Genomic DNA, 24,503 nt, shown 5'->3' with positions numbered 1-24,503 from the left:
GTTTTTTCTTAATTGGACTAAACAATCTTAAAGTTTTCATGGAAAAAAAAAGCCTAAAATACCTAATAAAATTATGGAAAAAAGAAAATTAAGGTGGGACTATTCTTACTGGCTATTAAATCATACTATAAATCACTGAATCAAACTAAGAACTTGGCAATGAGGGACCATGAAAAAGAAAGATATGTCTCAACACGAACTAGGTGGAAGAAAATCATTGTGGAAAACGGGAAAGATCTAGACCTGTGCTAGAATTCTTCTCTTATACACTGATCATATATTGTGGATATATGTGTGTGTTATTTATAATTATACATATTAAGCTTTCAGGTAAGATTTTTAGCCCTTTAAAAACACAATTTAAAGTTATAAAGCAGAAGGGCGCCTGGGCGGCTCAGATGGTTAAGCAACTGCCTTTGGCTCAGGTCATGATCCCAGGGTCCTGGTATGAGCCCCATGTTGGGCTCCCAGTTCAGCGAGGAGTCTGCTTCTTCCTCTCCCTCTGCTGCTCCCCCTGCTTGTGCTCTCTCTGCCCCTCTCTCTCTCAAATGAATACATTAAATCTTAAAAAAAAAATAAAGTTATAAAGCAGAATCTTAAATAATTCTTAGGTCAAAAAATTACAGTTCTATGCTATTTTTAAAATAAAGAAAATGAGAAAGCTCAGAACATGTGACACACAACCAGAACTATACCCAGAGTATTTTTAGCCTTAAACTTTTTATTATTAAGAGGAAATAAACTGTTCAAGAAGTTAGACAACAAAATAAGCATCAATTTTGTAATATAGCAAAGGATTTGTTCCTTAAATAATGTTTTGAGAGTTCTGCTTTCACATAGGATAGGGAAGGTTGCAAGGGAATGTTCCTCCCATGTTAACAAAAATCAAGGAAAAAAAAGCCAGATAATCTAAGCTTTTTTTGAGGCCATCAGGTGCCTGAGGCTGCAAGGCAACAGGTAAACTGAATTCAAAAGTGTGGCAAGCTCCTCTGAGAAGGGGTGAGATACTCAAACTGGGTCACCTTTGGAAAAACATGGCGGGGGGGTGGAGGGGAACTGGCAGCCAAAAGAATGGGTAACAAAACAACTGATACTTTGACAAATCCTTAAATGTCCAATGTGTGTGAAAATAACAATAGAAATTCTGGGAACCCCCCCACACATGAACTTTGGTTCATGGACCTCAAGCAGCACTCATGAGAAGGACCGGGGGCAGGGCTAATGGAACCCCTTTAGTGGGTCAGGTGGACAGAGGGCCAGGGAGTGGCGACCTCTGGAGGATGAGCACAGAACTCAAAACCTTGTGTTTTAAAAACATTTGTCAAGCGTAACATCACTGGTATTGAGACAAACTAGACTGTATGTCTCTGAAATGATTGCATTGAGAACACAGTATTACATGTAGTATTTCAGCCAAAGACTCTATTCCAAATTTAATTATGTGGAAACGAATACCACTTTGGAGACAGTCTACGAAACATGTGTCATGGACACTTCAGACCTGTCAGAGTCATGAAAGGAAAAAGAAAGACTGGGAAATTGTTCTAGATTGAAGGCCACTAGAGAAATAATGCAGTTAAATACAACCCATGCAGTGGATCCAACTAAACACATCCTTGTGAAATTTGTCAGAGACAAGAGAAGAATCAAGTTCTAGAATGGAAAAAACAGTGATCACATTGGCACACCCAGGAACCAGAGCGGCTTTAGGCTTCTCAACACAAACACTTTGAAGCCGGAAGAAAATGGCGCAATGCCATGAAAATTCAGAAGGAAAGCATTTCCAGTGTAGAATTTTAACCCCAGCCGAATCATCAGTTAAGCATGATGGCAAAATAAAGAAATGTTCAGACCTGCAATATCCCAAGAATTTATCCTTTCTCAAGAAGCCACTGAAGGATGCTTTCTACCAAGCAGGGAAATAGAGAAGAAAAACAAGCACGTATGCGCTCCCATGCATGCACACACACACGCGAAATTAGAAAGCAGGAAACCCAGCATGAGATAATGAAAGGAGTCTCTAGGATCGTGGTAAAGAGAGCTGCCTGGGTAACAGCTGTCCTGAAGGGCAACATGACTGATTCCACGTGACTCAAGAAATAGGCACAACGAGACTCTCACAGCTATGTCCTCAGCCTCTGCGTGATCTTTTTAATCTTCCGACATGTTGGATGATGTGTTCTACTAAAAGGGGAAAAAAAAAAACAAGAAAAATGACCAGATATCCAAGAAACAAGAATTCCAACTCAAGAGAATGGCAGAGTTTCAGTGATGACAAATAGACATTCTAGGATGATAGTTGTATAGTAGGCCTAGAGAGAAACCAGCCCACATAGGAGGGAAATGGATGGAGGTCTCCGGTAAGGAAGTTTCCAAGAAAAATAAACTGGAATTGCTACCCTATGTTGCAAAACTGAACTGAGGGACTACTTAGAGGTACGGGAAGAACTAGCTATGTAACAATGGAATTATTAACTTCAAGAAAAAGAAAATGATATTTATAATATTCTACAACTTCACCTGGGAATATTTTCATTTCATAATAATGTAAACACCAAATATAGATCTAACCCAAAATGACAATATTACTGTATTAAGTATGGGAAGGGAGAAATTATCCAATGAGAAGCTAATACATAGCGCATTACGCATTTACTGTTCAGAATTCTGGAATTAAGTAAATGCCAGAAGAAACAGCAAATCGATTCTAAATGGGTTCTGTTTAGAGGAGGGGCAGGAGGAGTGAGGATGTGTGGACACGAAAACTGTGTTGTTGTCAGCCCTCTAGTTCTATTCAACTTTCCAAACTCTGTGTATGTGTTCACTCTGAGAAGAATTATTTTTTTAAATCAATGATTTATCAGGTCTTAGTAAAGTTCTGTGAAATGTAATTTCGCTGGCAGAGTCTTGTTATATGAGAGCATTTCAACAAATTTGAGACAAATTATAGAATTATCTTGAGAAATATTAAGCTGGTATTGGCTAGAGGAATCATTGAATTATGGGTATTGCTCAGAGAGAGCTCCCTGGAAGAAGCGGATCATAAGCTGGGATGATGTATGTTACAAAGAGAAAGGCCTCGGCAAAACCCTCTGAGGGGAGAATGTGAAAATTAAACCAAGAGTTTGATTTCCCAAGGCTATCGCTCTACCTCTTTTTTAAGTGTTCCACCAAGAATGGCTCCTCCTCCATTTCCCCAGAGCTTCCCTGGCCTTCTCTGGATGATCCTGGCGTAGGTATGAAAGGCATTTTTTTTTCCTTAGGTTGATGGATTTATGGACAAAGCAGGAACATTTGCTCAAAGTTCTCTGAAATGCATCATATATCCATTAGTTCAGCAATTCAAAACATTATTTCCTGATTTCTAGACTGTGTCAGGCCCACTGTTAGGCCTGAGACAGGGGAGAGGATGATAAAAATGACAAAGGTCTCTGGCCAAAGGAGAACAGTCTGGAAATTAGGATTCCTCAAGTCGTCTTGACTGTCACCTGCACCCACCAAACCCTCCTCTCGGGAGCCTCTTAAAGTGCCAAATGTGTCCCCAGCCTGGGACAGTGAATCCCAGCAGATGCCCAGACCAGGAAGCGCAGGAAATCTACTTGCACAGTGATCATGTGGAGGCTGCATAAAAGACAAATTGATGCTTCCAGCAGGAAAACTAAAATTTGTTTGTGAGGAGATAGGGCTAAAATAAAAGAGACAGCATTGAATCTAAACCATTTCCTGTGACTTGGATTTCTTTTTTAAAAATTGGCCGTCTTATCATTTTCTTAGTCACCTTTTCTCTAGGCTTATTGGGGGCGTAGTCCCTCCCAGCAACCTCCATCTGCTTGGAAAACAGAATCAAGAGAATGAAGAGCCATGATGACACATCCGTCACTGGATGAAAATATTACGGGAAAAATCAACAAATGTACTACCATTTGCATGAAACCTATTAATGCCCTCTTCAGACTAATGCAGTGAATTTTACATCATTGAGAGCAGCTGTGATCCACTGCTTCTAGTTAGTAATGAGGAGTATTTGAAACATCTGCAAATCACTGCTCCACTGAATTGCCAAGCAATATCATTACTTCAGTTCTCGGCAAGTAAATACTCTGACTGTTGGCCAGAGGAAGGCATATCTTTATCAAAGATTCATCTACTGGGCTCCTCTTTGCCCCAAATGCTGTTGGGTTTCTTGTGTTTCCTGTTTTTCTCATGCTAGTACATGCAGATCCATGGTATTTTCGATTTTTTTCTTTTAAATCAAAACTAGTGTCTGTTGTTATTTTTTTTTTTCCTACTGGCAATCCGTAACCATTTTGAGAGGTACAATCTCGGTCAGGACCTTCCTCTCTGGTGTGTTGGTCCCAGCTAACGTGAGCTTTTGCAAAGGCCAGGCAAAGCGAGCTTCTGCCCTGCTGTGCTCTCCGTGTCGACAGCGAACCCGTGAGGCGCCAGAGCTCGGTGGTCCGCGGCTACCGCGAGCGCACCGCGGGAGCCGCCGCAGAGATTGGAGGGCCATCCACCGGGATTGGGAGGAGAGACCCGGAGAAGGTGGAGAGTAAGAATCATGTGTGTTCCTCGAGTGTACAACCCACATTTGAGTGACAAATGACGAGGACAACCTATAAAAACAACTAAGCGCAAGTCTACCCGAATCCATTTCCCTCTGTGTGTGTGCGTTTTCAACTAACTTTGGGAACTCGTAGACGCGGCGTCGTGCCCTTCACTGCCTCGCCTCCACCTGGGTTTCCCGCGCGCTGCCAGCCCGCTTCCGTACCTCCTTTTCCCCCAGGCGAAGGATGGAGGATCCCTTCAGCCCCTCAACTTTCTCGCCGGCGCCCAACGTCTCCGTACCTGTCTCTCCTGGCTGGGGTCTCAACTTCACTTCCGGACAGGGGGCCCCAGCCCCCGGGCCGCCTCCGCCGCCGCCTCCCGGACCACCCAGCCGCGGCATCCGCCTGGCCTTCCTGGGGGTCATCCTGGTGGTGGCGGTGGCCGGCAACGCCACGGTGCTGTGCCGCCTGTGCGGGGGTGGCGGGCCCTGGGCGGGTCCCAAGCGTCGCAAGATGGACTTCCTGCTGGTGCAGCTGGCGCTGGCTGACCTGTACGCGTGCGGAGGCACCGCGCTGTCGCAGCTGGCCTGGGAGCTGCTGGGCGAGCCGCGCCGGGCGGCGGGAGACCTGTCGTGCCGCTTCGTGCAGCTGCTGCAGGCGTCCGGCCGCGGCGCTTCTGCCCACCTCGTGGTGCTCATTGCCCTCGAACGCCAGCGCGCAGTGCGCCGGCCGCAGGGCCAGCCGCTGCCCGCGCGCGCCCTCGCCGCACTGGGCTGGCTGCTGGCGCTGCTGCTGGCGCTGCCCCCCGCCTTCGTGGTGCGCGGGGGCGCCCCCTCGCCGCCTCCAGCCGCGCCCTCAGCCGTCCGCCCCTGGCCGGGGGAGCGTCGCTGCCGCGACATCTTCGCGCCCCTGCCGCGCTGGCACCTGCAGGTCTACGCGCTCTATGAGGCCGTCGCGGGCTTCGTGGCGCCGGTCGCGGTCATGGGCGTAGCATGCAGCCGCCTGCTCTGCGCCTGGTGGCAGCGCCTGCCCCAGGCCCCACCGCCTTCAGCGCCCTGGTCGGCGACTCCCGGCCGAGCCCCTGCGCCCAGTGCGCTGCCCCGCGCGAAGGTGCAGAGTGTGAAGATGAGCCTGGCGCTGGCGCTGCTGTTCGTGAGTTGCGAGCTTCCCTACTTCGCCGCCCGGCTGGCGGCCGCGTGGTCGTCCGGACAGGTGGGAGACTGGGAGACCGAGGACCTGGCGGCGGCACTGCACCTCGTGGGGGTGGCCAACAGCGCTCTCAATCCCTTCGTCTACCTCTTCTTCCAGGCGGGCGACTGCCAGCTCCTGCGGCGGCTGCGAAGGCGCCTGGGCGCAGTCTGCTGCTCGTGGGAGGGAAGAGCGGAGGACGATGAGGGGGCCGGGGGCCACCAAGCGCTTCACCGCCACCGCTGGCCCCACCCCCATTACCACCACGCTAGACGGGAGCAGCCCGAGGAGGGCGGCTTGCGCCCACCCCCGCCGCGCCCCCGGCCGCTGCCCTGCTCCTGCGAAAGCGCTTTCTAGTTGCTCGATGGCCAGACGGGTCATCTGTCGCCGCCACACAGCCTCCACGGAACACGAGGCTGGCCCGGGTCTATCTAGATCATAACGGGCAGGAGAGTCTCAGAGATTGCCCCTGAAGCTGTCCCCATCCTACACTCTGTTTCTTTCTAATGTTTACATTTTCCTACACTTTTCCAGTTTTTTCTCTCCGTTTCGGTTCTTCTCATATTTCCCAGTTTGGAGAAGACAGTTTGAGCCACTGGGAAGTTGTAAAAACAAAGATACAGAGTTATTTTTGCAGTTCTCTTTGACGCTCCCATAGTGTTCTGGATAAGATCTTTTGGTTTAGCTCAATTGTCAAGCTTTCATTATTTGCTGTGTTATCATCCGTTTTTACTTTTTTTGAATCGTGTTTAAATCAAGCGTACCTTCGAGACCAGAGAATCTGCCTTGCTTTCCAGAAGGAAAATCCCCACACCGCTCTCCCTGAGGAGCCTGGAAATTGTACCAGTGATACTGTCAGAAATGTAATCATGCTGTCACTGCAGAGCCACAGAGTATTTGTAAAATAAAAACATTACCCAGAGAGCAATTAGTACTTTTTTTCCATGGTAATGTGTTTTCTCAGAAGAAAATCAGTGTGGCCTTTATTTCCAGTCTTCACTTCAATAGAAGCTGGGGTTGTAGGAGGGACGTGTAAAAGCTTCCCTTAGTCCCTTTCAGATATGCCCAGTTCCTGTAGGAAATTGTGCCTGTGCCCAAACTAGCCTTTACAGCTGAGGTGCTGTGCTCAGGTGTAGTCTCCCAGCTCAGAGTGCCCCGCAAACTAGAGAAGTGAAACACCAAGGTGGTGCGTCCGGGCAGGGCTCACTGTCCCAGGTGGGGCCTCACAGAGATGTGCAGCTGGGAAGAAAGCTGCCCCGCTCCCCTTCCCCCCCCCATGTTGCATGTATATGTAAAACTCGCTTTTGAAAAATGAAGGCAATGCCTATTGGTGTGTATTGCTGAGAACAAAGTCAAGAAGCAGATTTAAACCGTGACCTCCTCCTCTTAACTGTCCTTGGTTCTAGAAAGAAGTGGCAGCACTTATGAACAATATATCCACATGTTTACCAGTGTCTTTCATCTGAGAATCTGCGAGCTTTCCATGACAGTGCTTCCTGTTCGTTCACAAATGCCAAACTAAGAGGGAGAAAGGGGATATGATATGATTGCTAGAGTTCACTTGTAGAGTCAATGCTCTTTGAGGGCTTTCTCTGTTTACTTCACTGATGTATCCCAAACTTTTTTTTTTTTAAAGATTTTATTTATTTATTCTACAGGATAGAGACAGCCAGCGAGAGAGGGAACACAAGCAGGGGGAGTGGGAGAGGAAGAAGCAGGCTCACAGTGGAGGAGCCTGATGTGGGGCTCGATCCCATAACGCCGGGATCACGCCCTGAGCCGAAGGCAGACGCTCAACTGCTGTGCCACCCAGGCGCCCTTCTGTATCCCAAACTCTTAAACAATGCTTGACATGTACTAGGCACTCACCACATATTTGTTAAATAATTCATCATATGAGTCAGGCAAATATAGAATGAATACAAGATTTACAAAAATCTCCACTAAACTTGATTTACCTTTCTCTCAAATTCTGTCAAAAATGTTTTAAAGGGGGGCGCCTGGGGGCACAGCGGTTAAGCGCCTGCCTTCGGCTCAGGGCGTGATCCCCGGCGTTATGGGATCGAGCCCCACATCAGGCTCCTCCGCTATGAGCCTGCTTCTTCCTGTCCCACTCCCCCTGCTTGTGTTCCCTCTCTCGCTGGCTGTCTCTATCTCTGTCGAATAAATAAAATCTTTAAAAAATAAAAAAATAAATAAAAATGTTTTAAAGGTTTTCCTTCATCTTTTTAATTCCCCCACCCTGCATAGGATACTATGGTGTATAATATAAGAATAAGTCAGCCAAAGAGAGAACACAGTTGTCTTCATATTATTTTTATTCATTAGCATTTGACATTCATTAGCATTTTTCATTAATAAATATTAATTCCTTATTTTGTGCCAAGCAATGTGTTGGGCATTGGACATACTAAAATTAATAGCACACATCTTTCCCTCAAAGGCCTTATAATCATATGTAGGAGACAATCTGAGAATTACTGCACAGTAGCACATATGCTTTAATAAGGTTCCACTCAGGGTGTTGGGTCACTGAAAAAGTACACCTGGACAACCTCAGGAGACTGAAGCGGTCATTCCAATGATGTTATGAAGGACTAACCAATGGGAAAGGGGGAACAGGTAAAGTCAGGGATCAAGGCAGAAGCACAGAGAGACTCAAAATATGACCTGTTGCATCACTTGGAATGTTCCCAACTGAGGATTTAAGCCAGCTGAGTTGCTGTTTCTGTTATTTGCAATTGAGAGCACCCTAACAGAAAAATGAGTTCAGCTGGTTTAAACTTATTTTCTCACATAACAAGAAGTCCAGTGGTAGAGCTGCTCCAGAGTTGGTTAGTCGAGTAGCTTCGTAACTTCAACATCAAAGACCTAGCTCCTTCTCATCTTTCTATTCTGCCATCCTGAGCTGGTGGACTTGACATTAAGGGCTGCATTCCTTGAGGTCACAAAATGGCTGCTACAGTTCCAGGCATCACATTCATATATGACAATGTCCAGAAAAGGAAGAATTTCTCTTTTTTTCACTTTATAGGAATGAAGAAACATTTCTCACAATTCCCAAGCACATGTTCCTGCATGGCTCATTGGCCACAATTATATCATATATCAGTATGCAGACCATTGCAAGGGAAATGGGGCCACCATGATGGCTTAGACATTGAGTGGAAGATATGAGTTGCACAGTAAAGGGGTGAAAAAAAAATGAGACTTCCATTTTTTAAGAAAAGAAGGGGAAATGTTTATGGGAGGGCAAGACTAAACTTTCATACAATTGCCAAACTATTAAGTTGATTTTTATAATCTATTAGAGAAATTTTAAGAAATCTCCATCTGGGTTAAAAATAGAGAGTATATATTCATGTAGTTAATTTGAAATTAAACTGTATATTCCCAAGATTTTGTGGAAGAGTTGGCTAAGCCCAATTCATACTGAAATACTTCCACAGCTAAGGAAGTTTCCCTAATCTTAACTAAATCTGACACTTGAAGATAGAAGGTAGATCTAGGTGACTTGGTTCTCATCTTTAGAGGCATTGTAGGTTAAGAAATTTGAAGCATCACCTCAGAATTTGATCTCCAGAACCTTCATTGCTATAGACAACTCAGAGATTCAGTTCTGTTCCCATCAAGGAAGCCCCCAAAGGTTATTTTAAATTTAGACTCTTGCTTGAGTGGGACATACCATTCACACTTCACAGCAAAAGTATGTGAACAGTTGACCCTGACCTTGATCTATTTTCTAGGTACTACCCAAATAGGATATGACTAGAGGAGAAACCAGACCACGTATTTGGAGTTGAGGAGGAATCAAATAATATACCCTCACCCACTGCACATTTCCCCTTGGAGTTAGATTTTAACTAGGCTGCCGCACACAGGCCTAGACTGCAGGACTCCAGGAGGCACTATTCATATAGATAGCAATGTAAATGTCATCACCAGAACTTTAAAACCTAAATACAAAGAATTCTATATTTTTTTTTAAAAAAATAACTGGCTGCATGGTAACATACAGCTAAAATAAGTAAACATGACCTATTACATAATTCGAAGCAGAAAGTATGTAGGAAACAGCCAGGAGTGGAATTAAAACCACAATTAGTGACTAGCTATAATTCATTTACTAAAAATAGAATAGTCGAGCTGATTTGTGGAAGAGGAGGTAGATTTTTTCTAAGCTTCCTAGGAAGCTTCCCGGGAAACACAAAAGAAAGTCAAAAATTGGAGGAGTTTCCCTGGCATTCCTAAAATGTTCTGACTTTATTGAAGGGAAGATATTATAATGAAAATGAATAGTCTAATTAAATTAAACAGATGTTTTGCTGAGTTGTGAGGCAGTATAATGAAAAGAGCAGTCTTTAGAGCCTACAGACCTGGACTTGAATTTCATCTCTACCACTTAGTAGCTGTGTGACTTTAGGTTGTTTGCTGAATCTTTCTGAGTCTTGTTTTTTTTTCTTTTTTTCTCTTTCTTTTCTCTTTTCTATTTCTTTTTTTTTTTTTTGATTCTTGGTTTTCTTATCAGTAAAAATGAGATATTATCTACTTCATAGGATCGATATATGTAAAAATGTAAAATACTTGATGGGGGGAGGGGGATCCTGTCAGTCTGTCTCTTCAGATTCGCCCTAGTACTCAATATATAATAGTTATTATTATTTTCTAACACTGGGTCATAAGGGATAAAATCCAGTTGAGTAATATTACATGAAGGGAAGCAAGGGATCTTGGGAAATCAATCTATGGAAGATTAATGGTGGCACATAGCAATAGGGAAGTTGGGCCTTACAGAAGGTATACTGTTCACAGTAATTGTTGACTGCCTTCCTGGCATCCATTTCTCCTTTTCTAGCAGGACTCAGATTCTTGTATCTAATGCCTCTTATGAGGAGTCAAGTGCTTTGAGGGAAGCTCAAACACTGGACCTTAATTAGTGTAAGCACATCAAAGTAATTTCACTCCTCTTCCCTCCACGGCTTGCTCAGGAATGGTCATGTGATCCAGTTAAGACCAGTGAGACGTGTTACAGGGCAAGAGGAGTTGCTGGGGCTTCTAGGAAGAAGTCCTTAACCCTTCTGAGAGCCAATATGCTCTCTCCCTCTCTCTCTTAATGAAGGTGAATGAGGAAGCATGTAGTGCTCCTGCCTGCTGGCAGCCCACCTCTGACCATCAGAAGCCAGAAGATGACAACAACACTATGCATATGGCAGAGTGGAGAGAAGAAAAGAACTGAAGTCCTTAATGACCTCACGGAGCTGTCAGATCAAACACCAGAGGTATGTCCTGTTAAATGAGATACATTTTCTTATTGTTTGAGGCAGTTGAGCTGGATTTTCTGTTATTTGTGACAGCAAGCATCCTGTAATTGAAAAAGTTTGGCAAGAAAAAGTGTCTCATTTTAGCTTACTGCATGTTCTTTATCAAAGAAATAAGAACATTCCAAGTGTACTTTTATTTAGTCCATCAGCCAGTATGTATTGAAGAACCGTATTGGACACTATCTTGAGCATAGTGGAGCAAAGGGAAGAAAACAAAAAAATGTAACTCTTATATTTAAAAAATTTGTATTCTATGAAGAACTTTGATTTTCATGGTAAGGACTTTGTTGAGAAATCTCAATCTATAATTATTAATGATATAGGACATTATTTGCAAATTCTTACCATTGGTGGTATGACTGATTCATTCATTAATTATTCACTGGCTATTTATTAAAGATCCATCATGTGAAAAGTACATAGGAACTTTTAGATATATATAGATATATATATATCACTTATCATAGACATACATTCCATTTAAAATTTAGCTTTTGGGTGGGAACTTAGGACCAACTATTACTGGTTGGCCAAACCTGGAATTGACAACCACAAAATGGGTTGGAGTAATTATATAATAGCTTCCAATGAATCACTCTTCTTGATAGCCACCCCTTGTGTAATCTTTTCCCAGAGAGTCTGGGCTTTGTCATGTCACCGATTTTGGCAGTGGACATCAGGAGATTGTTCACAAGCAGGGTACTGAAAAGCACATACACATGGGGCTTGCCCTCTCAGAAAAGCTGCCCTAGTATCAGTATGACATGAAGAAGCCAAGAATGAAAGAGCATATGGGGAGGGAGGCTCAGCTACTCAGCCACTGCAGCTGAGCCCAGTTCCCAACTGACTCTCCAGCTAACTGCAGCCACATGAGTGAGCCCAGGGGAGACGAACAGAGGAACTGTTGAGCTAACCTACAGACTTGTGAGAAATAAGAAATCACAGCCATGAAGTTTGGGGGTTTGTTTGTTTTGCAGCAATAGATAACTAAATCATGTCAGAGTAGTAAAATGGTGTTGGATACATTAAAAATGGAAGTCAAATGACCCAGATATCAGAACACAGGGTTCTAGTCTTCCACCACATGTCAAATTGGGATATTTACTGCTCACCATGTAATCTGATGAGACTTCACACCAACTTGAAATGCAGAGAACCCCAAAGGGAATATCAAGATCAAGGGAAAGAGTTAACCCTTTTTCCATGTGGTGAAATCTATTGCCAAACCCTGGCAGTTCTGGGTAGTTTTATTAAGTAAGGTACTATTGTGTGCCTTACAAAATACCCATAAGATAAATAATGAGAACCATAATAATGATAGCTAAAATTTATTAATTTTTTTTTTTTTTAGCAGTGGGCAGCAAAGTTTATTAAGCGATAGTACTGAGCAATAGTACAAGGCTCCCAAAGAGAAAGGGGACCCAAGAAGGTTGCCCTAAATAATTTCTATGACGCTCGGCACTTTACAAGCATCAATTCAATTAATCCTCACAACAACTTTAAGTGTTATATCATAATCCTCTTCATCTATTAGATAAGAAAATTGGGACTAAGGATAACTTGCCCATCATCAAACAGCTAGTAAGTGGCAGAGGTAAAGCCGTGAGGGGTTCTTCATTGATGTTGGTGTTGTTTTGTCATTTGAACAGGTGATAGCCAAGAAGTTCATCTGAGCCTAAGATACTGGTCTTGCTTTATGTAAACTGTGTCTGTTAGAGCCGCAGCCTGGGCACACAAGTGTGAGGTGGGAAAGAATGTGTTACATTAAAAAATGGCTACCTGAAAAATTAAATGCATTTTAGAAAAACTACACGATTATATCAGAGTTTCATCATCTTAGCCTCCAAATTATCCAAGTAAAGAACTGACTTGCTAGGAATGGAGAACACTGCCAGCTATTCACCAAAATCCATTTCCCCTCCTCTGTTCAGCCAGAGACTACATTTCCCAGTCTCCTTTGCATCTAGTTAGATCCATGTGACTATGTTCTTAGCAACAGAATGTGAACAAAAGTGACATGGGTGGCTTCCAGACTTGGGTCTTAAAACATAGAGATTGGGCTCCTCCATGTTGCCCTTCCCCTTCCTGTTGGCTGGAAAATATGATATGATAGTCACACAATGTAACCATGACCAGGTTCAGCCATGCAGATGTGGACAACATCCTAGAAGGTGACAGAGCAACAAGATGAAAGGAATCTGGGTCCTTTCTGGATCTTGCAGGACAAAGACAGCCTAAACTATACAGAAGATTATGTGACAGAGAAATAAATTTAAGGCACTGAATTTTGGGAGTCTCCTTATTTCAGCTAGCCTTTATCTCAACTTTATTTCAAGGTTGTATTAGATTAGACTAAGGGATGGTTTTGCTTCTTTTTTGTTCCACAGAGCTTCTGTGTTTGCAGGGGAGCTTGGTGTCAATTTGGATTGACCAAGTCTAGAATGTAACTCTTCAGAGGCTTGAGGAGGGACCCTAGGTCCAAAATGTCTGAACAAAATCATGCCTGTGGGATGTCTTTTTCTTTTTTTTAAGATTTTATTTATTTGAAGAGAGAGAGAAACAGAGATAGCGTCAGAGCTAGCAAAAGAGAGCACGAGTGGGGAGGAGAGGGAGAAGCAGGCTCCCCACCGAGCAGGGAGCCCTACGCAGGACTCAATCCCAGGACCCTGGGATCATGACCTGAGCCGAAGAGAGATGCTTAATCGAATAAGCTACCCAGCTACCCAGGATGTCTTTTATTTGCCCCAAAGAACATCACTTAACCTTAGGAAACACTTTTTGTTCAAAAAAAAAAAAAATCTAAAAGTTGGGTATGTTAGAGAAACCCAATGTCCATGGACATCAATATAAGAGCCAGCATCAAAAACAGAGCAGGCTCTGTGGTTGTCCATAACAACATCAACCATTTTCTAACTATTCTCTTGCCTTACTAAAAGAATCCTAATTTTGTTCGGGACTAATGTGTTCTAGTTATCTATTGTTATGCAACAACCTATCCCAAATTTTGTGGTGTAAAATAACCACCATTTAATTACACTTATGGATTTTGTGGGTCAGGGCGTGGACAGAGTATAGGAGAGCTGGTTTGTCTCTCTTCCATGGTACCTGGGGCCTTAGTGGGGGAAGACTCAAATGACTGGGGTCTACAATGGGGAGCTTCTTTACTCATATATCTGCTGCCTTGGCTGAAATATTCAAAAGCAGGGCTCATCAGGAACTACTGACTAGAGTCTCTAAGCATGGCCCTCCACGGGGTTTTGACTTTCTTACCGCATGGAAGCCTTACAGCAGTCAAACTTCTTTTAAGGCAGCTCAAGTTTTCAAGAACAAATGTTCTAGTGAACAATATGGAAGCCACATGGCTTGGTATGCCTTGTCTCAGAAGTCATACAGATTCCTCTGTACTCTACTGCTTGAAGCAGTCATAAACCTGCCCAGATTTTAAAGGCATAAACCCTACCTTCTAATGGAAGAAGTGTCAAAGAATTCGGTGTCATATTTCACAACTGCCACTTCACCCATCAAGTAAGATAACCCTCCCCCAGCTCTGGGAGATACCTAAGTCAACCATGGTCATCCCATTCTGCTTGCTGGTTGACTGGTTCTGGACAATGAAACTAGCGGTAAGGGCTTCTGGCAAAGGTTTCCTAACTTTAAATAGGAGGTATCAGTAGAGGCAATTCTTTCTCTTCCTCTGAATGGTGTAGTTTATAGATGTGACCTGAAGCTCTCACAGCCATCGTGTAACCCACAGAACGGAGATAACCTTAAGAGAAGGCCACCATCATCCAGCTCAAAGAATGGAAAGGTAAAAACCCAAGTCTTTGATTATGTAGTTGAGCAGCTGAGTTCACCAAAGTTGGAGTCATCCAACCTCAGACTGTCTTATGTGAAACAGTAAATTTTCTCATTGTCTAACCAGCCTGAGTTGCTGTCTTCTCTAAAGTCATCCAAGTGGTTATAAGGAATGTATTAGTCTAGGTTCTCCAGAGAAACAACAATCGTGTGTGTGTACACATATATTTATATGTTATAAGGAATTGGCTCAAGCAATTATGGAGGCTGAGAAGTCCCACGATGTGCTATCTACAAGCTGGAGACCCAGGAGAGCTGATGGTGCAGTTCCCATTGGAGAGAAGGAGACCAATGTCCCAGCACAGTCAGGCAGAGAGAGTGAATTCCCCCTTTCTCCGGTTTTGTATTCTGTTGCTCTTTTGTTCTATTGAAGCCCTCAATGGATTAGATGATGCCCAGTCCTATTGCGGAAGGCGATTTGCTTTAGTCAGTCTACCAATTCAAATGCTCATCCAGAAACACCCTCACAGGCATACCCAAAAATAATGTTTAACCAAATATCTGGGCATTCCTTGGTCCAGTCAAGCTGATACATAGAATTAACAACCACCAGGAGAGACTATAGGGCTTCCTTATAAATTCATCCCAGATAGAGTCAATTATGCCTGCAAAGTTTTGTTTCTCTCTCTTCCTGAAAGTGCTCTAAGCCATCTATCATTTCACCTAAATCTTTAAGGACGGAAGGATACAGTTGATTGAGAATTTAGCCTGGATCATCATCATCTAAAAGGTTACATTAAAACAAAGTATTTGGATAATGCAATTCTAGACATTCAAGAACCACCCTACAAGCTGTGAACTCCATTCCTTTGGCCAGTGAAGTCACACCACTGTGTTAAAATGAGTATTAGAACTGCTGCCCTGTAGGCGAGGTAGCAAACATGTAGCAAACATTTCCTCGGCTAGCTGGATAGAGTTTTTTGAGGGCATTCTGAATTTTTAAAAAGGATTTGTATTCTTCACTGAGCATTTATCATTATTGCATATTTTTTAAATGTAGCCACTGAAAGCCTGACCTAGGCCAACATGTTCCAGAGTATACTGTGCGAAGCAACAGATGCTTCCATATTAATATGTCATAAAGGAAAAAGAGAATTTCAGTTAAACGTTTAGAACACTAGGTTAAATAGATCTCTCTTTTTAGTTTTTTATTATAAAATACATAGAAGTGTTGAAGAATAATACAAAAGAACACCCACGTATTCACTATTGAGATTCAACAGTCGTTAACATTTTGCCATCTTTCCTTTTACACATCTACATATATTTTGCTGTCTTTGAATAATTTGAAAATTAGCAGCAAACACGGTATCATTAGCCTTCACCTCTGAATACCTGAGCATGCAGCTCCTAAGACATTCTTGCATGACTACGAGAGCTTACCACACTTAAGGGAGTTAACATTTCCTAAAATCTCCTAATACTCAGTCCATATTCAAATTTTCACTTTTGTCCTCAACGTAAGTTGAATATTTTCCTTTTGAGCCAAAATCTAATCATAGTGTATACACTCTGCCTTTGATTGCTAGGTCTTCCTGGTTTCTTTTATTCCAAAATGGCCTCCCTGACCTTTTAACAAAAAAAGCTATTGTGTTTTTTGAAAAAACCAAGCCAGTTGTCTTGCAGAATATCCCACATTCTGAATTTTTCTGAGTACTTCCTTGTAACTTCTATTTGATTCCTCTCTTCCCAACCAGGTTTCTTGAAAGCAGGACTTCTCAGAGCCTTCAATATGCTAAGCGCAAAACAACCCTCCAAGTGAACACGTTTTAGGAACCTCTGCCTTCTTTGCAATAATCCTTTCTTTGGGAAATGTCCCCACTTTCAAAACACACACACACACACACACACACACACACACACACACACACACACACGGGGCTTCCAGCAGTCACATATGGACTTTGTAGCCTGACCTCTGGGGCTAGTCCATTAGAACCACCTCCTTAAAGATAATACAGATTTAAGGGAGAAGAAGACTAGGAAAATCAGGATAAAATACTCAGTTTAGGTGAGTTCAAAAGTGATACCAAAAGTAGGATATTGGTAATGCCCACACTTCGAGGGAATAGGCAGTAGAAATGTGTGGAGTTAGGGCCCTAGAGAAGGCACAACCAAGATGACACACACTAAAGTCAAGCCAGCTTGGACAATACCAGAGCAAGCACAGGTCTGGCTTAGCTGTTGATCTGGTGGAAGGTTATCTTCTCTTGGGATCATCCAATTAAAGAAAAATTTGCTTTTGCACAGTGCTTCTTTGGGGAAGATCCAGGGGGGAAAAAGTCTAGGCTAGAAAGCAAGGAGTAAGTTAAAGGAAGGAAAGAAGGCACTCAGTTTGGTAAGCAGTGCATATGGCAGATAAAGACACCAACCTAAGAAGCAAGTTAACACGTTAGAAACTCACCCAAGCCTTCCTAGAAGGAACAGAGGCACAGCGGGAGGGACTGAAGCATTGAAGATATATTCTACCATATACAGACAAAGCCAGAGTTGAGGTAAGGCCGTAGTTTTGAAGACCATGTGGCAGAGGTATTCTTGCTCCCTAAGGCCTGAGGAAACCAGATTCAGAAGCATCAACAGCAGTATCAGAACTGTGCCACAAACTGATAACCCAGGTGCAGCAAAGGTGAGGAATATTGGAGAATCATCCTGGCAGCATTTTGCATGAACCTAACCAATTCTATAACAAGATGAGGAGAAGTCAGACACTGTGTCAAGACTTAAAATGCTGCTCTCAAGAGATGTGGAGACCCACCTCTAATGCAGCGCATGCATGCCCGGAACGCTGGGCTCGGCGGAGTGTTAGACAGCACCACACAGCCCTCACCCCTTGGCCTCACGTGAAGGGACTTCAACCAGACCAGCTCTCCTGGAATCTCTCCACTGTTGGGGTGAGAGGAGCCAAATTAAAACCAAAACACACAACAATCAAAACCAAAACAAACATTCTCCCTATTTAGGTTCTAAACCAATGTCTAGGGAGAAACTGAGGTTCAGAGATTAAATCGTCTTGCAGGTTAAAGCCCAAAGATAACCAAATCCCAAGAACTGCAGTTCAAAAATCAAAATTTCCTATCTTGTATGAAAAAATTAAAGACCTTCGTTGCCGATTTCACGTAGCCTCTGCTGGAGAGTTCCCCTGAAGTACGGGGGACTTGCGGATCCTTCCTTCAGCAGGCGGAGTGCAGAGTGCTCTCCCTGAAACGGGGAATTCCTTTAGGACCTCTGAGGCTCTATTTGTTCATTTCCCAGTTTATGATGAGCCTCACTCTTTTAAAAAGTTCAAAGTGTCAACAGGAAGCAGAACTTTACTGCAGCACTGGTTCCTCACCCCCCTATTTAACTTAGGAAACAAACCACCCCCCACTCCTAGAACAATGGCCAAGCAAAACTGTTCTGAGAACCCAGTACTTGGGGTTCCAAAGACTCTCAAGAGGAGGCTTAGGCTATGAGATAAGAAAGGCGCTTGGTCTCGGCTTCCCCAGGGTGGATGCCAGTTGGTGGATGCAGGTGGTCCAAATCTACAACCTGGGAGGTGAACTCAACTGGGAGAAATCCGCTCATAAAAGGTTAATTTGGCATCATGTTTAACAACTCTGGGGATGGGGAGAAGATCCATCCATGCATTTACCTGAGACAGAGGCAAATGAATCTGCCTTCTTACAAGTTTAGAAATTTGCAAAGGTGGAGGTCCCCATCTCTTTCTCTTCTTACAGATCAAAAATCTCTTCACTGTCATTTCCATTCTGAGTGCTCCTACTTAACTGAGCAGGGCCTCTATGTCCGGCCACGGAGCTCTCTTGGAGCATGTATTTTCACTCCTGTGCCTCAGTGACTGCTTCCACTGACTTTGGCTAAGCAATCTGCCTCTAGGTACGCTTTCTCCAGCACCATCTGGACTCAACGAGGTGGTGTGGAGTGACTTTGAGCATGTGACATCTACACGAATCCAAGGCTAGTTCTGCCATGCTTCCCTTTCTGGGCCAGAATGCAAATGGAATTTGGAGCAGCCCAGGCAGCCCACCCACGCTGTCCTGGACAATTTCCAGTTAGATACTCATTAGCGCTTTGTAGCGGGCACGGAGCTCAGCTGCCCTGCAGTTTAAATGTAGCTCAGAGTAGATCCAGGTCACAGTGGGTGGGACAGGGAGGCTCTCTTCAAGAAAAAGAATACAAAATAATAAATTAAAAAATTAGGTATGAAAGTGAAAATTCAGAGCAAATAATCACAAAAGATACAAATATTAAAAATCGAACATAATAGCAAACATTTATTAATTGCTAGACACACTACTATCATAGTTTTTGCCTACAATTTTTGTCTCTCACTCTTTACTCGTCCCTTCATATAATAACGATTTAAAAATATTTTACATAAAGACAATAGAAAGATAACTTGATCTTCCCTATAGCCTAATCTTTTTTTAATCGACAGAAAGCATAAAACAAACGGTAGTCTTAGTATAGGTTTGTGTACTTATAGAATAGGAATTATGATAAATTCTACTTCATGTGATTCCCATCAAGAAAGATATATGAATTTATAGGCTGTATTATATATCCCACGTGTACCGTCTATGAGAACAGAATCCTGTGCTTACAATTTTACCAAGAGTCTAATGATAAGACAAATTTTCCATAGAATAGTGGCTCTATCTGTTCAAATCTTATTTCTCCCCAAACTTCCATAATCCCTGGGGCAGACACCACAGCCCGTACTCACACTTTGAAAACACCCTGGCCTGCGTGCTAGCATATAAGGAGAGCCATCACAGTGGGCACTGGGAGTATTTTTGGAGGCTGTTTTTACACTGGGACGGCCAGCAAAAACTTAACGTACACCACAATTGGCTGCAAACCATATAAATATATCCCACCAAACACAAATTAAATACATTTCCAACTCAAATGTCTCTCAGCCAAATCCCAAAAATGCCTGTGTGACAGAAGGAAAAGAGACAATGGCCTTCATCCACTGAAGTTAAATTATCTTACTCTTGCACATGTTTACAAAAACTTATGACAACTATTCCTTTCTCTCTTCTCTCTCCCTCACGAACAATGCAGTCCTAAAGCCAGCAGGGAGGACGGGACAGGGTACAGACACCTACGCTGGCTAGGGGACTGGGGGGACATACGGTGGCTTAGAGAGGAGAGACAGAGGCCCAGTGGGGTAGATGGCAACACAGTAGTGTAGTGAGTCTCCTTCAAGCTGAATGAGTAGGGAATACAGCCCTAGGGGGCTCCGAGGCCAGTCTACGTGAAGTTCCTGCCAAAGATGCAGAATCTGAATCTCATCATAAAGACATGTCAGACAGGGGCGCCTGGGTGGCACAGCGGTTAAGCGTCTGCCTTCGGCTCAGGGTGTGATCCCGGCGTTATGGGATCGAGCCCCACATCAGGCTCCTCCACTATGAGCCTGCTTCTTCCTCTCCCACTCCCCTTGCTTGTGTTCCCTCTCTCACTGGATGTCTCTCTCTAATAAATAAATAAATCTTTAAAAAAAAAAAAAAGACATGTCAGACAAACTGCAGGTGGGGGGGCATTCTATAAAATATATGGCCTATAATCTTTGAAAATGTGCATGTCATGAATGTTAGTGAAAGACTGAGAAATCGTCCCAGGCAAGGAAGTGAAACGGACATGACAACTAAATCGACTTGATTCTGAACTGGATTTGAGGCTTAGATGGCAGGGTTAACTTCCTGACTCTGATGGCTGTATTGTGGTTATGTAGAAGGATGTCCTTGTTTGCAGAAATATATACTAAAGCATTAAAGGCTGATGTGGCATCAGATTAGCAACGTACTTTTAAATGGCTGTTGTGATGGAGTTCCCTGTACTACTTTTGTGTAATTCTGTGTGCTTTCAAATTATAGTAAAAGGATATAAAGGATGACCATGGGAACACATAACTAGAGCTGCCCAGGACCTTGGAAAGGGCCCACAAATGTGAGGGGACCTGAAGCTTATGTTTCATTAACTTCACTATCTCTAATTGCAGTAAATATCATTCTGTGTAGATACATTTCTCCTGTAATTTAATCCTTGCCTTAGCTATGCCTGCTTTCTGAGGTCTTTTGGCCTTCCTACCTTTGCTAAGAATGAATGTGGTAGAATGAGTCTGTTCTAAACACGCTTCAAGGTCAAGGAGCAGCAGCCTGCACCCTGGAACGCACATCACCTAAGGCCCTCTGCTGGGGCCACGGAGCTCTGTGCCTACTTTGTTTAGCCTGGCTTGGTACTAATGGCCACTGTTTTGCTCGAGGCTCACTACAGACAACGTGGTGTTCACTGACCACGCTCCCTTCTCTGCTGCCTACTTACGGTCAGCATGTGTAGCATTTGCTTAATGCCCAGGATTTGGAGTTCCACTTGCAACATAAAATTCACAGTGGGCAAGAAATCTCAAAATCTCCAACTTTCACTCCTTTTTTTGGTATGCTCAGCTCAGCAACCCCTCCTTTCTACAAAAGCATGTGCCTAAAGAGAGTACGATCTGGTCCATCCTCTCAAGATGGACAGCTCTAAGGTAGAGGGCAGCAATTTGGGCATATAAATTTAATTCAGGAGATGTTAGCAAATCCATTTGACTGCACATTTAAGCTACCCTAATCTAGATTTTTATTATTAAATAAAGTTTACACTTTGATTTCTTACTGTATCTCTCAGTTGGTTCCAAACTCAGGCAGGAAAAAAAAAAAAAGGTGTTTTTTATTGGGTCCTCTTAAAGTCCCATGCAACTAAAAGATGATGACACCTTCCAGAGTAGTGACAGCAAATAAAGAAAAGCAGCGCAATAATTTGAAGTATATTTTAGGAAGTAGAATTGACATGACTCAGTGCTGGATTAGATATGGGGGGATACCACAGGGGTCCCTAAGACAATATCATATTTGGGGATTCACTAGAATGACTCATGGAATTCATTATATAGTTCTTATCATACTAAGATGATTATAATGATATTATAAGGATACACAGCTGGATCATAAGGAAAAAGGACACAGGTGGAAAATGGAAGAATCCAGGTGCAGGCTTCCTTATGTTCTCTCCCTCTCTGGAGGGGTAATACAGCCAGCAATGAAAATGCAGAAACATGTGTGCAATGTTTTTGCCCAGGGAAGCCTGTTAAAGACTCAACACCCAAAGGTTTTTATTGGGGGTTGGTCATGTAGGCACCTCTGCTTAGCATGTACCAAAGTTTTAGACTCCCAGAAGGAAAGCAGGTTGTGGTCGGCATAAACCATATTGTTTGTGCAAACAATTTAGTCACAGTGAGGCATCCTTCTTGTTTAGGGAAAATCTTATGTCAGGGTAGGGAACTATCTGCCAGCCAAATTCCCAGACACCAGCTAGGGGCCAACCTTATAAGCAGAGCTTTATAAGGATAGCAGTTTTAGGTCAGCTATGTCAACTCTTTTTTCTGCACAGGAGAAGTGAGAAAAGGGGAGATGTGAGTATGGCTTCCAGGTTTCTCCCTTAAGCATGTAGATGAACAGGCTGTCACTTATGGAGATGGAGGGAACAAAGGAAGTATAGGTTTACAGGAGAACTTTAATATTTCAATCTTGAACACATAAAACGAAGATAGCAATGAGATGTTAGGTCAAATTATGCTTTGGGGCAATCATAAACAACCTTAGAATTTCAATGGCTTAACACAACAAACTGATTATTTCTCACTTGTTACATATCTTTAATGGCTCAGTGGAAGGTAGTGACTGGTGGGTGGTCTCTGTTCCACATGGTCACTCAGGGACCCAGGCTGGTAGAGGTCCACCATCTAGAATGTCTGTGGTTGTGACAAAAAAAAAAGAGAGAGAGAGAGAGAGACACTGGAGAGGTGGAATAGGAGCTCTTCTATGCTTCAATCTAGGAGTGACACACTGCATATTCACCCACTGCCCATTGGCCAAAAGTAGTCACAGAGCCTCAACCAACTGAAATTGGGGTTGGAAATGTAGGGTAGTAGATGGGATGCTTGGTGAACACCACTGTTTCTGCCACAATATCCAGGTAGGAATGTCATATAGGTGGCCACAACAAATGAATACTATGGAGATTTTCAGTTAGGAGTCATAAGCAGAAAGGTTGTATTTAAAGCCACCCTCACTTTCTCATTATCTGAATCCCAATAGCCTAATAAGAGCAATGCTGTCACCCTTTTCTGGTTTGAACGAACAGGAAATCCAGAATGGTTGATACTCTTCAAACCTCCCTATAGTGAAACTATCAGCACACTGATGTCTTCATTAGCTCACAAAACAGATTACAGTTTAGGATTGAAGGCAGGTTTTGAACATCTCTAAGCGGAAAGGCTTGGTCCCAAAAAAGCCTGCCTAGACATAGCCTGATGCTCAGAGCACAGGAGAGGGGCTCACAGAGATGAAAAGGGACATTTAAAACTTTTAGACAAAGATACTGAGGAGCAAGTTCACAGAGGCAAAGTTGCTTTCTGTGGTAGGTAACAAAACTCACGCCAGGGCTACCACTAGGTGTCAATAGTAGGAAAGGAAAAGGTGAAAGCAAAAATGGAGGAAGGTTCTAGAGGAAGATGCAGATTGGTTCCAAGGAGAGAAAAGGTAGAAAGTGTTCCCACACTCCCATTAAAGTTTTCCAGGCATTTCATATTATTAGATGATTAACCCCATTAATACTTTAGGTAGAGATAAAAGAAACTTTCCATTTCTCTCTCTCCCTCTTGTGTACATATGGGTGCATAACAACTGAGGTCTTTAGTTTATTAGAAACCAGATTTAAGGTCAATGAATCTAAGATGTGTCTTATTTTAATGCCCAGATTATGCCAAGGCAAGAAAGAAGGACTTTTCATTAGATACAGCAAACCTAATTTAGTCCTTCCATGACACAACCAAAAGACTTCTAATACCCTCCATGGTCATAAAATAATTTGGATGGCTAATTGATAATGTAAATTATAATAATCCAAATATATTTTATTATCTCTTTGGTAAAGCAGTTCATCAAAACTAGATGGTTAGTTTTTGCTTGGATCAGTGAAATAAATGGTCAAAAGGGAAGTTATCCCATAAAATACTGTCATCCTAAAACTATACTGAACAGAACAGAAATCAAAAGAAACTCTGGAGGCAAATCCATCATTTTGGGTTTCTCAATTTCTTTTATGTTGGGCTTATAGAAAAAATGGTATTTGCATGGTACACTGAAGTAAATGGACAAGGCCCCTGGGTTTCAGCTGCCTGAGACCCACTGAGCCACTCTAGGATCTGAGATCAGTATTCAGGATATTAAATATAGATTGTGGTTTTCAACCTTGAGTTCACACTGGAGTCACTTGGGAAGTTAGAAAAAATATATTGACCCCTCCTAACCCCCCACCCCCACCCCCCAGGTTTCATTGGTCTGGCCATCATGACTGTCTAAAACTCCCAGGTAACTCTAAGGCATAACCCGAGTTAAGAAGTACAGTATTAGAAGACAGTCAAGGACACTTCAAAAAACATTCCAGACTCAACTACCTTCCAGTTTTGAATACAAGTAGGAAGTGGGTTTTTGATTGTTTTTTAACTCCTAAAGTACAGAGAAAAAGTTGCAATGTTCAAAAAATTAAA

The 24,503-nt window shown here is 43.0% G+C and overlaps 1 protein-coding gene across 1 annotated transcript; it reads left to right on the top strand.

Annotated features, from left to right (window-relative positions):
• The first annotated feature begins 4,092 nt into the window (after positions 1-4,092).
• Positions 4,093-6,899, top strand: GPR150 (G protein-coupled receptor 150). Its single transcript, XM_045796253.2, has one exon. The coding sequence runs from the start codon at positions 4,791-4,793 to the stop codon at positions 6,087-6,089; it is 1,299 nt and encodes a 432-aa protein (XP_045652209.1). The 5' UTR covers positions 4,093-4,790; the 3' UTR covers positions 6,090-6,899.
• Positions 6,900-24,503: the final 17,604 nt, after the last annotated feature.

This window comes from Ursus americanus, chromosome 5 (assembly GCF_024610735.1).
Source record: "Ursus americanus isolate L20-20 chromosome 5, mUrsAme1.1.p, whole genome shotgun sequence".
Taxonomy (NCBI): Eukaryota; Metazoa; Chordata; class Mammalia; order Carnivora; family Ursidae; genus Ursus; species Ursus americanus.
Note: the sequence above shows the minus strand (reverse complement) of the source record. Positions and strands in the feature narration are given on the sequence as shown.

Coding starts and splice junctions, on each gene's coding strand:
- GPR150 (XM_045796253.2), top strand. CDS start 4,791: ATGGAGGATCCCTTCAGCCCCTCAACTTTCTCGCCGGCGCCCAACGTC.